The 16,095-nt window shown below is 41.6% G+C and overlaps 2 protein-coding genes across 2 annotated transcripts; one reads left to right on the top strand and one right to left on the bottom strand.

Annotated features, from left to right (window-relative positions):
• Positions 1-418: 418 nt before the first annotated feature.
• On the top strand, positions 419-8,940 carry LOC129582569 (WAS/WASL-interacting protein family member 3-like). The gene is made up of 5 exons (XM_055474096.1): positions 419-810; positions 3,602-3,784; positions 4,696-5,159; positions 7,453-7,885; positions 8,482-8,940. Exons 1-5 carry the CDS (start codon positions 603-605, stop codon positions 8,628-8,630), a joined length of 1,437 nt encoding a protein of 478 aa, XP_055330071.1. The 5' UTR covers positions 419-602; the 3' UTR covers positions 8,631-8,940.
• A 4,384-nt stretch (positions 8,941-13,324) lies between these two features.
• On the bottom strand, positions 13,325-14,311 carry LOC129582811 (pyroglutamylated RF-amide peptide receptor-like). Its single transcript, XM_055474426.1, has one exon. It carries the CDS (start codon positions 14,309-14,311, stop codon positions 13,325-13,327), a length of 987 nt encoding a protein of 328 aa, XP_055330401.1.
• Between the last annotated feature and the right edge of the window lie 1,784 nt (positions 14,312-16,095).

Below are 16,095 nucleotides of genomic sequence, written 5' to 3'. Positions count from 1 at the left end.
AAAGGCCGTGGATCTAGGCTCTCCTGTAGCGTCGCGGATCTTCCGGCCAACAAAACGAATCAGTTCCGCAAACGATGTTCCAAAAGTTCCGAACGTCTCGACCGCCAGAGCGTAGAAAAAATAGCCCAAGCCCTCGACGAATGCGTACTTCCGCCGCTTGAAATTTTCCGCCAGTTGTGCGACACTCCCGGCTTTCAGGGAGCTAGCATGCACACGTATTGTTCCATAAAAGGCTAGCTAGAGCGGAATAAGTGGGCGAGACGAGCATCCCCTTTAAAAACCTTATGACTGCCTGGCAGGTTGGCAGTGACGGCACCGGTTGGCGGGGAGCATAAGAGGCTCGTCTCTCTACACCACGCTCGTAAGTGCAACCGTGAGCAAAATTTAATGTGGCTGTGAATCGCAGTCAGATGTGCTTGCTGGTGCAAAACGCAAAGTGTGTCATTCGCATCGCTACAAATAATCCATTTCTAACACTTTCAGCTTTCAGCGCTTTCCCAATTGAAATTTTGACTTTTCAAAATCTTCTTTTTGCGCGCATCACATTATCGGATTTTTTATCATTGGACTGGTTGTCAGGTTGTGCCTTTATCCACTGCACCATGCCTCCACCACCACCGCGTCCTCCCCCCGGACCACCCCCACCTCCTGGTCCCCCACCGCCCCCCTCCGCTGGCGCTCCGCCGGTCGCCAAGCCTGCCGCCGCATCCACAGACCGAGCGATGGTAATGGCGGATATCCGAAAAGGCGCCAGACTGAAGAAAGTCGACAGGAGCGAAATCAAGGATCGCAGTGCGCCAGCCGTGGCAGGTGGGTGGCTGTAATTACGGCGGTGCTGGGTGATTCATCGTTCACCTGCGCGTGCAAGCATAGGGCAGTACAGGGAACTGGTAGGCGCGTGCTGCGGTTTTGTGTTGTTTGTTGTGCCTTGCAAATTCTCTGCTTTTGAGTTTTGACTTTTCTAAGTTTTCTCGTACACTTACTTGACTCTTGAGTCAGAAATTGAAATCTTTATAATTTTATTATTTGAAATCAAGAGTGTTGTTTTATTCATTTTTCGGTGTTGGTAAATTGGAATTTCATGAAGGATAATAAAAGGAATTCGGGTTTTTAAGAGGATTTTAATGCATTTTAATCATTTAATGCGAGTATTTGTATTTCATGAAAATTTTTACTCAATTATTTTTTATCGTTTTTCTTGTATGTTTGTCAAATTCGATGATGAATCTTGTTCTGCTGTCAGTTTTGCATGAAATGCTTTTTTAGCATTCCCTTATGGTATTGTTCGGTAACTCTTATGTGGTCTGTCTGTTTGATTGGCGATATTTTTTGCGAGGTGTTATTTGATCGACATCCGACAGATAATTTTCCATTGGAAGTTGCTTTTGTTGTATAACGCATATGTATCCGTTGTCGCGTTGCATAATTGTTTGTTTTTTCGATTTTTAAGGATGCTTTTTGTTTGTTTTGATTTCCTAATTGTGTAAGTTTTTTTTAAAAGCAACCCAGCATTTCAGCGTGATTTAGCCCAGATTCTGGCTATTCCAAAAAAATAGAAATACGGAATAATTTTTGGACACTGTGCAACGATTTTAAAAAATAAAATTATTTGTTAACATAACAACGCGCGAAAATTCCATTTAATTTTATTTGCAGTGTTTTAAAATTTTGTCCTGGATGTCTCATTTTTGCCCATGTTCTACGATCTTTCGGTAATTGTAAAATTGTAAAACATGACTAGTAAATGTCGAAAGACTTTGAATTTTTCAATCAGAAAAATAAAAATGTAGATAAATTAACTCAAGAATATGTTGCATGCGCACTCGCAATTTTTTGTAGTTAACTTTAATGGTTTTTAGTTTAATTAGTCATGAGCATGCAGAGTTTCCGAGCGGAAAACCTTCACCAGCTTCGAACCATGTCAAAAGCATTTCGCCGTGGATTTTTTACAAAAACTACTTTTTCTCGTGCGATTTTTCTTGCCGCTGCGCAAACAGAATGCAGTACATTGAATGAGGTCGTAGCGACAGTATAAATCTCTAAACAACACCGTATTGTTAATTACACGCCGCGGCGCGATGGTATTCCGCGGCGAAAGACAGTGGTGGTGTCTGTTGGTTGGGAAAATCGGACAGTGGTGCGTGCCGATGGACGGGCACTTGGCTGCTCGATCGACGCGTCATGCGATGGTCGTTTTTCTTCAGCTACCTAAATGTCCTAACCGCAGGTGTGCGCTCTGCACGGCGCAGTGCAGTTGGCGGAAAATGAAAGCGAGATGGAAATTAATTCATGCGTGTGTGTGTGTGTGTTGGATGCCGATATATCACTTTATGTGCTAATCGCTGCTGTTTTTATTGTCCACACACGGCGCAGTGGTGGGGCTGTTGCGCCGCTGTAAAATGAGGCTAAACGGTAAACACAGTTAACACACACGGTGGACAACATGGAGTGTGGCTGGCGAAAGTGGCGATGTTTGGTTTGTGTTTGTTGTGGAGAATAAAGCGGCTATTTCCATATTACGAGCAGTAGCGGAGGTTGTTGATTATTGTTTGCGTTGATTGTGTTTTTTTGCGCGGCAATCGTAACATTTCGAATTTTTTGATCTTTAAATAGTCGCGTTATATTTTACAGATTAATAAAACGCAAGAAAAGATTTGGGTGTTGTTTTTGTTTAAGAACAAAATGGCCAACTGAGCAAAAATTAAATAAATGTGGACTAATAGAATTGGAGAAATTTGCGTTCTGGATTTTCCGATTTTGGCATAGGGACAACCTGGAGTTGTGACTTTCCGTCCTAAATATAAATTTATTTTGCACGTTTTTTAAAAATTTTTTTCATGGTTAATCGCTTACTTCCGGTAGTTTTATGCTCGCTCTCGCCAAAACATATCTTCATCTTTATATGCTTAATACACAGTATTGTACGAGTACGAGTAGTATCTGTATATTATTTATCTCATATTCTTCTACGTCTTGCGGCGTTGATGCTTTAAAAGCGTTAAATCGATTTTTGAGCAACATTTGAATTTTTTGTGTATTTTAATAATATTATAATTTATATGCTTGTAATTTGATGGAATAAATGAAATGACCGCAGCTTTGGGTGTTGTATGTTGTGATCTTTGCGTTTACTAGTACAGTACTATTGTACGTATTCTGGTGATATAGAGTAACTACACTCAGCAGTTTATATATTTATATAATTTAATTTCGCGGTTTTGTCATGATTTAGAAATTGATGTAAAACAGCATGAAGTACCTGACACCGTTAGATATCTACGTATTCTGTTCGTCTTTATTTGGCTTTATTTTGGCATGATCTTTACCCAGTAACTGAGGAATGTAATCGCTAATGCCAAAATTATCTTATCTCCGTACAGAGCAGCGTGCATTTTCGAAAATTGAACGGAAAAAGTAGGCATTGATGTTATAGGCTTGCCACGGGGGCTTGCCAATTTTTATCGTTGCAGCTGCAATTGTAATCCGATATAAATGTCGCCGTGTTCCGTATTTGCATACGGGCTGTTGCTATCATGTAATCGTGTTTGTTTTGCGATAAATATTGTGCGTTTAAAATTGGTGTGCACGCACGTCGTTGCAGGCTCGGCTTCGTCAGCCTCTGGCTCATCCGGTGATTCAGCCTCCACCGGAAGTTCCCGCGGACCGCCCCCGGCGGCGGGCACGGGGACCGCGGCGCGGCGACCAGCGGGCGGCTCGCCCATGTCCCTGCAGGATGAACTGCAGCGCAAACTGGGCAAACGCAACGGACCACAGGCGGAAAAAGGTGAGATAACGTGCAGTCATGAAGAATTGATTTTTTGTAATTTACGAATTTGATTTAATGATCGCACGGATTTTGTTTGTGATGGAAACAGCCCTGGAAGTACAGAAACTGAAAATTTACTTTCCCTTTTAAAAACATCACTCGTAGAAATATGTTGAATATTGTAGAATAGTGGCATTATTAGGCTGTCTGGGTTGATGTTGAAATTTAAGGCCAACAAGCCATGTACAAAAAAATTGCTGAATTGTGTGTCAGATTTGTTCTTCCTGAGCTGGGCTTTTTCTGGCATTGTTTGTAACGAAATATACATTTTGTTTTCTTCAGTTTTTTACGGGAATCATTAGATGATTAGAATGATATTATGTGCATTATATAATTGGTGGTCACAAACGACACAAAGGTTAGAACTTGGAAGCTATTAGCTTCATATTTCAGTTTCGGAGATGATTTGTCGTAAAGTAAGGGCGTAAACTACCGATGTTTTGTTTCCATGCCATAGATACGATGCCATTAGCGCCTAAATTTATCAGTATACGTTGAATATTATCAGCTTTTAATGTTATCGTGATAGCTTATTTTTGTCAGAGATATTTATTGGGTTATGATATTGAATTAGAATTTTTCTGAACGAACTATTCAGTAAATACGAGTGGTGTTATATAGGTGAATTTAAACTGAAAAAATAAAGTGCGAGATGCATCTTCACTGTGGTCTGTACGTATCAAAAACAGCGCTGAAAAAAACGCGAGGTGAAAAAAAGAATGACCTTTATAAGTAAAATAAATCAGCTAGGAAAAAATATTCGCAAATGCCGATGATGTTATGTGCAGAAAACTTTTGCGGATGCTGTAATTTGAAAACTTTTAACCATTAGTCACAAAGTTGGTGACTGTTTCTCTGTCGTTGAACAGTCAGTCCATCCGATGAATCACTCCCATCACCACCCCAGTTCATACCGCCCGCACCGGCAGCCGGTTTCTCCAAACCCAACCGCGCGCCCAGCATCCCCACGGCGGCGCCCCCGGTGCCCCGCCTCAGCCCCAACACCCCGCCGGCCCCTCCGCCAGCCTCCAGCAAACCCAGTTTTCTCGACATCCGCCAGCTGCCCAACCAGGACAGTCCCGTCACCCCTAAACCGGCTCCCACGCCCAAACCCCCGCAATTCAACAACAACGGTCTCAACTACAACAATGGTGGATCACAGACATTGCACATTCAACGCCCCTCCGACCGGAAACCCATCCCCAGCATGATGGCCACCGTGCCGCCGCAGAAACCGAAAAATCCCCCGCCGCCGCTGCCCAGCAATCCACCACCGAGAATCAGCTCCACCATGCCGCGGCCGGTCAAACACCAGCGTCCCTCGCTGCCGACGGTAGGGATACAATTTAGGCATCTGTTTTTTAAAAATATTTTGAAATAAAATGGAAACGAAAATTTAAGGAATAATTATTTTATTTGGAAATTGTTCAACATTTTTGGCTGTTTGATATAGGGGTTAATCGCATGTTAAATAGTAACGAACTTCTTCCTGTATGTTTTTCTGTTTTCAGTTTTAATTTAAATTTTAATTCGATTGGTTTACTAATTATTATTCTGAGTGATATCTTAACCTGCACTTAATTTAAAATTTTCTACGGTATGATATTAAAAAAAAACATGAAAAGCCGTTAAAAACATGAAAATATTAAATATGAAATTAAAATTTATTTTCTGCAGTTATATTCATCTTTTTTTATACATAAAATAGTCCAACTGTTAGCCAACCGGTTTATTTTATTTGTGCACGTTTTACTGTCTTTTCCTGCAGTTAATCGTTTTTTTTATGGAAATGGCTATAGGCACCCCCTTTCACCCCCGTTATCTATAGGCACCCCCTTTCGCACCCACTTAGACTATAGGTACCCCTTTCGATTAATTAATCTCTGCACCCCCTCGTGTGCGAAAGCTATAGGCACCCCCTATTGTCTGTTGCTATGTTTTAAGGTCGAATTTTGTTGACCTTAGAGAATTTTCAAGAAAGTCATTTTACCACCGGCTCCGGATCTTTTGCCTGTTCCTTTTGTAATATATGTGAGTTGCTGCAGGAGAAACAGCTCTGTAATAATAATGTCTGACAGTTCTGTAATAAGTAGCCCATCCGAAAATAATCCACGATCTGACAATGACTTGGTTTACCCAACCACTACCGAAGAAAACGACCTGAAGGACAATCACCCGGCGTTTTCCGAATTCGAAGCTGCTTTCAAGCAGTATCAAAGAGATACGTTCCAATCGTAGTCAGGCGATCTGAAAGCCTGTTGTACAACAACCATTTGTACTTCGCTCTTTATGCGAAGTCGGAAGCAGAGTTTGAGGAACAGTGGCACGCCCTGGAAGAAGTTCTGCCGGGAGACATGATCGAATACTTACCTACAAAAGAATTGGTGCAATTGCCGGAGAATGTGGAGCCTCGCATTCAGACTGGGATTTCGTCTTGTTGGCAACAACACAAACAACTTTGTGGAGTCATTTTTCAGAGCCGTCAAGGCAGCCATTCGCATGACCCGCCGAACAAGACCACACTTGGCTGAATGTATTCGAGTTGTCCATGAGTTTGCATGCGAGTCTATCCAGTCATCAGAATACTTTGAATATCTGCATGACACCACATCACTAAAGATACATGCACCAGAACACCAACGACTTTTCGAAGAACTTGGTCACCTGCTGAATGATTTTGCCAATCGTCTTCTGTTCAAACAACTTGCTGTGTTGAAGCGTGTCAGTTACGAGGTGGAAACGGTAATGGATGGGATATATGTTGTTACCAATCCAAACAGCGAAAAACGTTTCGCGGTGACCGGTCAAGACACACTGGAGTGTGACTGCGACTTTGCCTGTTCATATGGTTTAACTTGCCGCCACATTATGGCGGTACATTCAGCACGCAAAAAGCCAGTGGTGAATCCTCAAGAATGTATCGCGCGCTATGCGCGAGCTATGAAGACGACGGGCGCACTATACAAGGGAACCCTTTCGAACGCCGAACAGTTTGAGGACGACATCCACCGTTGTCTAAACCGCTGAACGCCCAGCAGAGATGGGACGAAGCCAGAAAGGTGTGCAAGCCGGTTATGTCGAGACTTGCAGAACTTCCGCCTAAGCGATTCGTAACGGCGTCTGCCCGTTTCAGCAAAATCTTGGTTGACTTTATCGAATCACTGGAAGCAAATGATGTCCCTAGCGGGAGTAGCGACGATGAAACGAGTTCCAAAAGTGACAGCAATGGCAAGGAAAGTGACGCTCCTCCTGCGCTAGCAAAAGACGAAAGTGTTCAGCTTTTGCCGCGTAGCTCTCAACTGACTCAAAAAAAATAAAAATGGGTGCCTATAGTCCGCGGATAAAAACGGGGTGCGAGAATTATCTAACGGAAAAGGGGTGCCTATAGTAAAACAGGGTGCAAAAGGGGGTGCCTATAGCAAACGGGGGTGAAAGGGGTGCCTATAGTCTCACCCTTTTTTTATTGATCTGTAACTGTAATGCCTTCGCTTTAGAATGGTTGAGCTTATCAAATTAAAAAAACTTTTCGCTTCACACACTTTCATGCCCGATCCCCGTTTGAGATTTGATTGTGGAGTAATATAAAATGAAGAATAAAATGTGAAAGCATGATTTTAACCCTATAGGACAGTATGGCAGTATCGGGCGGGGATTCCAGCCCTCCAGCGCCGCGTGTTCCTGAACGGATGCCCAGTCAACGTGGCGGACAACGGCCGGCCACTGGGCCGCCGCCGCCCCCACCTCCCGGCAGCCAGGTGGATGGGTTGGTGGTCAATGTGCAGCAGAAACCCCCACCACCCTCGCGGCCCCCGGTGATGGGCAAGACCCCGCAGCCGCCGGTCGGCCCGATGGCCCCGGTGCCCGTGACGATGTCGCACAGTTCTTCATTGAGTTCCCTGCCGGGACACAACAACGGGAGTGTACGCCCACCGCGGCGTACGGATAATCACGAGGGTATAGTGGAAAATGGCAAGGGGACGTTGCGCGGCGCCCCGGCCCCGCCGGTGCCCGTGGGAGGGCGGTCGCCGCGCGGATCGGCTGCGGCCCTGATTGCTCAAGGTGGGTTCTTAAATTTTTGTCTAGAACGTTACAGATCACATAATTTTCGTCTTAAAAATCGTCACTGGTTAAAAGTTTATTCTTGATTTTTATCATTTATGTATGGTTTTCGTTTGCTTTTCGCAGGATATTGTCCATGTTTACAATTAATTTCTCTCATGAGTTTTTCGCTGAAATGTTTGTATTAGTCACCCAGAAATGTTTCAGTACTCGTAGTGTTTCTCTGGAAATTTCCCCGCGTATGTTTCCCCAGAAATGGGTGTTGTTTATGTGAATTATCTGATTTATGAGATTTTTTCGAAATTATTCGTATTTAATCAAATTTTTTGCTTATTTTCGCATATAGTCCTGAAAAAATTGTAAATCATCTATTCACTCTATTTCAGATTACAGGATGTTTCTTTATTTTGTATATTTTTTGTGTTTATTCTTAATTTTTTTTTGGATTTGAACTTCTGAAAAAAGTATAACAGTCATAATAATATTCAGATGGTTTTGTGTTTTTGGTGAATTGCTTTCTTTTTTTTACTGTTTAATTCTAGTATAAATACTTCAGAAAAAAAATTTTGCTGATGAAATTTGGTTTTATTGCGTAGAATTTGAAGCGAAATTCCAATTCCACGCCATCAGCGAGCTACCAGCACCCGGGAGGTTCTCCGGAATGCCCAAGACCTACCCGTCAACCAAGAGCCGCACCCCGCGGCCCGTCGCGCCGGCTCCTCCTGTCGTCGGGCAGGTCCGATAAATGTGGATTTAATAGTTGGGGATTTTTTTCGTTTCTCTTTTTCCTTTTTTTTACGGTGCAAGGATAGTGTTTTTTTACGGATTTTTGATATTTTCGCGCCTTACGGTGAGGAAATGTGTCGACGGCAGCCACGTACAGTTTATCGGGCGATTATTGTGTTTTTGTGAAATTTTTATCCTGTATTTACGTGTCAATGTGGTTTAACATCCGCTGGCTTTACAGATTGTTTACACTGGATGAATTTGTAGTTTATATCGTAGGTTTTGTATGCTTTTCTATATTGTAAAATGAATGAAAAATTATTGGATTATCCGTTTCGTGCGAGGTATTTTGCCAGAGCAAATGAAAACGATAATAAACTAATTTTAATTTCGATAATAATTTTTGTGAATTGATGAATAAATGATAATAAATGCTGATTTTTACTAACAATTTTAATAAATAATTGTTTTGAAAATGTAAAACATACGTGGCATACATGGTACTTATACTCGCAGTGTTGTTTATCTTGAGATTTTGAAATGAAAAATTAAAACAGCGCAGATTGAGCTGGGCAACGGACAGAAAATGTTTGTACCAGTACGTCTACAGATGGCAAGTCAAAACAAACGTTATCGGTTGCGCATTAGCGCAATTCGCGCGGGATCTACTAGTTGGAACATATGTAATTACGTGCGGCACAAAATTAATATAAACAAGACAGTCTAACAAAATTGGCGGGAAACGTTTTTTGTTGATTTATTCTGTTGAGACACACTACAAATTCATAAACACATTTGCAAGAGTTTACTCAACATTTTTGCACATCGAATGATGCGTTAACCTTGGTAACGCAGGCCGAAATTCACACTGTGAATGTACAAGTACAGAAAAAGGGATCGTTATCGTCTTCCGCACCGTTTGTACCGTCGCGGTATATGTTATCGTTTTGAGGACTTTACACGATATGGATACTGGATAGGCTGTAATCGGTGTTGGCACAGCCGAGCAGTTACTCGCAGTTCATCCTATCAGCCGAGACCGAGGGGTGCAGTGCAGCAGCGCACTTTGGAGCCGGTCCAGCAGCAGGCACCGTCACCGCAGCTGTGCGTGGCCACTTGGTTCTCACCCTTCTCGCACACGGAATTGCAGAAGGGCGATGTGCCCACCTAAAATAGTATAATGGACAAACTTAATACTTATCGCTTCTGCCGGTGTATTTATTCTGTTATGTAACGGAATGTAATAATTGACAACAACAGCCAGGAAGACAATCCACGTCAACGACCAGTACCACGATAAACATTGCGGGGTACAACAAGGGAAAAAACTTCACATTGTGCGCCAGTCTTATCGTTCTATCGAATGAATTAATTAGACTTAATTGAGACCGCCGTACAAAACATCGGTTACGTTGACTGTTTGCCTCAAAATGCTAACAGGATCGAGTACGAGTATAATATTCAACATGAAGTTTTGCCTGCATAGAATTCCCTACGTAAAAATACAATAAAAGTCCAGAACATGCAGTATTTACTTACGACCACAATAAATACAATCACGATTACAATTCACAATAATTATAAACAACAATGCTTTTGGTATCATCCACAATAATTCACATATATTACAGTCGACAGGAAGAGCCATGCATTCGACAAGCGATACCCGAATTGTAATCCTATTTATTAAGAAAAACGTGAAAACATAAACATAGTGCATATATAATAAGCGCCAAAAAAACTGCATTTAGTTGGTTTAGTAAACTAAATTATTTCGGAAAACATAACCTTATTGCAGCGTGCATATACGTATTATAACAAAAAATTTGTAAGAGGCTATGCATCGTATACTGTACTGGCGTCAAATCTTTGTTACAGCAGATTGCAAAGGTCATTCTTTGCTTAATATTGTGAGAATTTTATTTGATTGCGTATTATCCAGATAATGAACGATGCCTAAATAACTGAAGTGAATAAACTATTACTGTTTTAATAGGCAGCAGCCAATGCACATATCGGTATGCTTTCACAGGTTTACACTAATTAAAATGAATAAAATTTAAACATTGAAAAAACAATAAACTATTGTTTCAAAACATATTTCGCCTAAATATAAAATGCTATACGCAATACTGCATGTGCAAAAAAGTTGAACTTGTTATGAAGATAAAGTTGCATATTTGATCAAAATTTCCTTACCCAGCGGCATGTTGTGCCGGGCAGCGTTATTCCATCGTAGTATGTGGACGTGGTCTGTGCCTGGCAACCCAGCAATAATCCCAAGAAAATCAAGGCCGTAAGCTTCAACATATTGCTAATTACCGTAGAAGTATTTAAAATACTTAAAAAATTCCGCCGACAAAGTATTGCACTGCGCTGGTTTGTTAAACAGAATGTTGGAAGCGCTCACGGTACTGTGGCTTTAAAAAGGCGACAGAAGGCCAATTTCCGGTAGGGGACCGATTTCTGCAGGGCAGTGAAGTGGATAAGCCGTAATCGTGGTCGAATCTTTCCTATAAAATCTCGCTGTATCACCGCTACAGTGTATACATACATATACAGCACACAAAGCGTGAAGCCAGGAAATTCCCGTCGAGTTTTTGTATATGTTGGTTGCTGCCACTTTATACCCACTACATATTAATTTTGTCTGGAAGTGTTTGCCTAGACGGTTAACGTCTTCATCCATCAAAATACATACAATATCTCTTCGCTCTTTAATTTCTAGTAATAGTAATGAACTTCTACCAAAAATCATTTTATAAGTGCATTTGTTGTTTTCTTCACATCCTCGCCATTACAAATAAATTTATTGTACCCGTAATTGTCAGTGATAATATTCAAAAGCCAGAACAAACAAGTTAACGATACAGTGTATATAAGGAATGACAACAACATGGACTCTATATGCAAAACATTCTGTCAATGGGATGAATTCCATGCTAGAGCAGATGATTACACAGTCAAAGTCGGCAGCGGTACGAGAATCTGAATGAAATGTTATGGAATGGGATCATGGGATGTGGATGTTTATTCATGAACGTAACGGTGAATTATGCAACAGAGAGCGCATAGCGCAGGGCGAGCTGCATAGGTCATCACGATGACAGCTTTGATACGAGATTGGTGGCTACATTGAGCAGCACTTGTATTTGTAGCCGGTCCAACAGCAGGCGCCGTCACCACAAGCTGATTTTTCCTCTTGTGATTCGCCGTGTTCGCATCCGGCATTACAAAACGGGGCCACGCCGATCTGGAAAAAAATTAAAGTGGAATAGCCGACGTGCATAAACATATGTATAACAAGGTTAAAATTACAGTAAAAGGTATTTATTACGCTCGGCGAAATTTTATTCGGACCTACGTGAATTATAACGTAATCCGATAGAAATCATCTAACCTTGTTAAAAGATGTGTGCACTTGTACATTTTCACTGTTTAAAAATCACCTGCGCCACTAAATAATTAAGATATTTAAATTTAAAATAGCGCAAGTTAATTCTCACTATTACATAATATCACATGTACATTAAGCGAGCAATTAATGGACACTACTCGTACTTAAAATTATTACAAAATTTATACATGGAACAAAAACTGGTTCTAAAGCGTTTGCAAATGGTTTTTATTTTTTAGTGGCAGCATACGTACATGCGTCTGATGTATTGTGAAGAATAACATTAATGCGTAAGAAGAAATGTTAATGCTGAAATATTTTTACATAAACACCCTGTATTGTATCTGTAAATCTGCCGTCGATAGTACCTAAATATGTCTACAAGTAATTCTTGAGGATGGCCGTAAAATCAAAGAAGGCCGGGAAATCAATGAAAGATCTAAATTACGATTCTCTTACCCATCGGCAGCTTTTCATTCCGGTCACCTGGCCTATGGATTGCGCTGATTGTGAGGTCTGTGCCTGAGCAAGGGTGAACAGGCTGCCCACCAGGAATACAATCAGAGGAATGTAGTTCATTTTTTTACTGTGACAGCACTAATACAGAAAAAGTTAAATAAAAATAAATTTATCCCTTTGTACGACTAAAGGAATCACGCGAGAACGGAGTGGTAAATGAACGCAAACTCGTTGAGAACGAACCGCGTGAAATCTATTATACGCAGTGTGTTCACACTGACCTTTGAGTACACGATAGTAATCACAGCGAGACTTTTCAGTGAAATCTCGGCGTACGTGGATTTTGATTCATAATACTTTAGAAGCAGCGCCCCACGTTCTGGTAGTGTATCGCCTGAACCCGCGGCTTTCGCACGATTTATGAGTCGGCACAACTAATGGCTTGAGCCTTGAATCAGCCCACTGCATGCTTAAACGTTAGGTCTTCGCTTATTCCTAAAACTGTATTAATATATTTTGTGTAAATTTTTAATTTATTTCGGTCGTCAAACGCATCGTTCCATTTGCTGGAACTGCATTACGTGTTACTTCTCACGTCAACCGGGTAGTTGAAAGTGTATTGGTATTAATAATTGTTTTAATGAACGGGGAGTGCAAAGTACAGTACACTTCAGAGTACTACTCTAGAGAATGCGGTACAGAACACTCACGAAGTAAATATTATTTACCGATAGGCTAATTCTTATTTGGATCAGTCATTACACAGAACTGCAAGGCTTGACTGATCAATAGTGAGAATTAAGTATAAGCAAAAGAACTCGATCCATTTCAACAAATTGTATCCTTGAACGACAGCATTACCTATGCATGTGGCATAGGATCGCCATAATAAATTTTTTTAAATCCCGCAGGGAGATAACAAACAGCACCGGATCAATAACACCTTGTAAGACATACAAAACTAGGGCCGGCTCATCCAGAAACGAAGTGTCAAACGAGCTGACCGTCCGCAGGATATACAGCGAATCCGTCGGCAGCCAGCACACCGCGATGGTAATTGTCAGACACGTTAACACCCTGAACGCTTCCCCGCTTCTTCCTTGCCGCCGCAGCATCCGTGGCTGCTCCTGCGTACCGGTATCCACGGTCTGTCCAACGCGTTTATTGCGGATCTGATGAAAATACCATAGAAACGGGTACGCTCCCAAAATAACCACCGTGGGAATAATGTACATGGACACCACAACCACCAACACCCAGTGCGGCTGCGCTTCAGTATTAGCCATGCATCCGTTCACCGCCACCGGGCGGCGGCGGTACACTACTTCGTCCTGGAGATAGAAAGGTAGAGAGATCGCGTGCACGTACAACCACATCGCCCCGCAAATCACAATGGCCACGCCCTTCGTGTGGGATTGGCGGTAGGATACCGGAAAGGTCAGCGCCCAGAGACGGTTGATGGTGATGAGGACGTGGCAGTAAGTGGCACCGGCGGCAAATACACTGTCCATGTACAGATACACCGAGCATTCGAATTCATTCTTTATGGCCCAGAAAGGTACGCGATATAAACCGATGAGCTGAATAACGTTCATTACAGAACCTTGGATTGTGTTGGAGAGCGAAAGACAGATGACATAAACGGTGAAGGATGTACGGAGGTCTTCTTTCACAATAAACGGTAGGAGGACCAGGGCGTTAAGAAAGACATGGAGACCTGTTACGACGGGGAAGACCACTGTGAACCAATCTGTTGGAGGGGACTCTACCGAGGACGAATTGGCTGAAATGTCGGCGATGTTCGATGTGTCAGTATCCATGAGATGCGTAAAATTTCCCGGCATAATTACTATTACAACGATATCACTTGAAAATAACTATACTATTAGAATTGTGCATCTCACTGAAGTTGTAAGCTCGAAGAAGTTGTACGTTAAAATATTTTGACCGAGTATGGAGGAAGGACAAGAAAATTCAACATGCAAGCACGGTTGCACTACATTTTAACTAAAAACCTGGACATTAAAAAATTATGAACATCACATCCGGGAGAAACAGATGCGAAGCAGTAAGCATCTCTAAGAGCAGCATCAATCTCGTTGAGGGCTTCCAAATATAGGCGAAATGTATCGACTGCACGAGGTAAACCGATGCTGTACTTTAATTAGTAGCAGCACAATTACCAGGGTGGTGACACCGGTGCTGTGTGATCGTGATCTCCAGGGAATTAGAATAAGCTCCTTATACCAAAAGTGTTATTATGAGAGCGCGCAACGTTTCGTTGTATCGCGGTAGAAATTTTGTATCTGTCATTTGTGCATCACGCTGTTTGCATCTAAACGGAAGTTATACTCTCATGAGTCTCATCTGCAAAGAAGCTGCGCCAACTGCTAGCGGCGTTACAGAATTGCGTGTTTAGTGCATGCGTAGTTCGTGTACAACAGCCAAAATTATCCTACTAATTTTTAACAAAAAATTAGCAAAATGAAACGTAATGTGCTTGCACAGAATTCGCAGCAACGTCATGCAAACGCAGCAGGCGCAGTTTATTCAACCTGATTTTGGGTAATCACGTTTGTACACCGTGTGAGAAGTTGTTCCAAGGCGACTTTTACGCCTTCCTGTTTAGATGAATTCCTGTTAGCCAGTTCGGAAAAGAGCAGGACATAACTTAACACTCCTCCCGCCGTCTGCAAAGGAGCAGTTTATTATATTATTAGGAGCAGTTTATTATATTATTATGCAAAGGAGCAGTTTATTATATTTTTTTTTTATTGTTGGACACAGGCTTTCTATGAAGCAGTTACCGAGATAGGCTAAATACAGATAAAACTGTAATTAACAATTATCCGCTGTATGCCAAGACTTACCGCGTATGCGGCTTCTCGTGTCACGATTATACCGCCTAAAGTGAAGCATCCAGGGTGTACGTACGAGGAATTCACGCATAATCTAACCGCAAGCGAAGGTGTGGTAGCATGCAGGGCTTCTTCTAGCTGTAGCATTGCTGAGTGAGCCTGTACCACAGTGAACTTTCAATATACTCCCGCTTTTGCTTTTAGCTTAACATTAATTAATTTCATAGTTTAATTTCAGTGGTGAACTAAATTATAAAGTTACCAAAAACTACAAAATTACAGAACTAAAATATAAAATTTCGAAAAGTTAAATGCATTCAGGTGTTCCAAAAGATTTATTATGGACCGATCTCCTTCCAATTTTGCACGTAAAAGCACATGGCCATGAAGATGGTTTTTACACCGATCCAGACTTCCATGATTTTTTTCAAATTTTAAAATCAATTTTAAAATTTTTGGAATTCATTTTAAAATTTGAAAAACATGCTAGAACAGTGGATCGATGTAAAAACATTTTCCTGGCTGTGTGCATTTACGTGCAATATATGAAAGACATCAGTCCATACTGAGACTTTTGGTACACCTGAATGCATTTAAACTTTTGGGAATTTTTTAACAGCCACAACTCCCGAACCGGATGTTGTGCGCACGAACGGTTTTCATGCCGGTGTATACAAATAATTTGGCTGCAGAATGTCGTAAAACAAGAGAAAAAAGGGTTTGGGAGTGCGCGAAAGTGAAAGATTTCATGCATGTACACGAATTTGGTA

Source organism: Paramacrobiotus metropolitanus, unplaced genomic scaffold (genome assembly GCF_019649055.1).
Source record: "Paramacrobiotus metropolitanus isolate TYO unplaced genomic scaffold, Prichtersi_v1.0 Parri_scaffold0000008, whole genome shotgun sequence".
NCBI lineage: Eukaryota > Metazoa > Tardigrada > Eutardigrada > Parachela > Macrobiotidae > Paramacrobiotus > Paramacrobiotus metropolitanus.
This window is presented reverse-complemented; position numbering and strand designations above follow the sequence as displayed.

What these genes read in the sequence shown, in the direction of transcription:
- LOC129582569 (XM_055474096.1), top strand. Translation starts at nt 603, where the DNA reads ATGCCTCCACCACCACCGCGTCCTCCCCCCGGACCACCCCCACCTCCT. An exon ending in CAGTGCGCCAGCCGTGGCAG is followed by an intron (nt 811 to 3,601) that starts GTGGGTGGCTGT and finishes ACGTCGTTGCAG; the next exon opens with GCTCGGCTTCGTCAGCCTCT. An exon ending in TGCGGCCCTGATTGCTCAAG is followed by an intron (nt 7,886 to 8,481) that starts GTGGGTTCTTAA and finishes TTTATTGCGTAG; the next exon opens with AATTTGAAGCGAAATTCCAA.
- LOC129582811 (XM_055474426.1), bottom strand. Translation starts at nt 14,311, where the DNA reads ATGCCGGGAAATTTTACGCATCTCATGGATACTGACACATCGAACATC.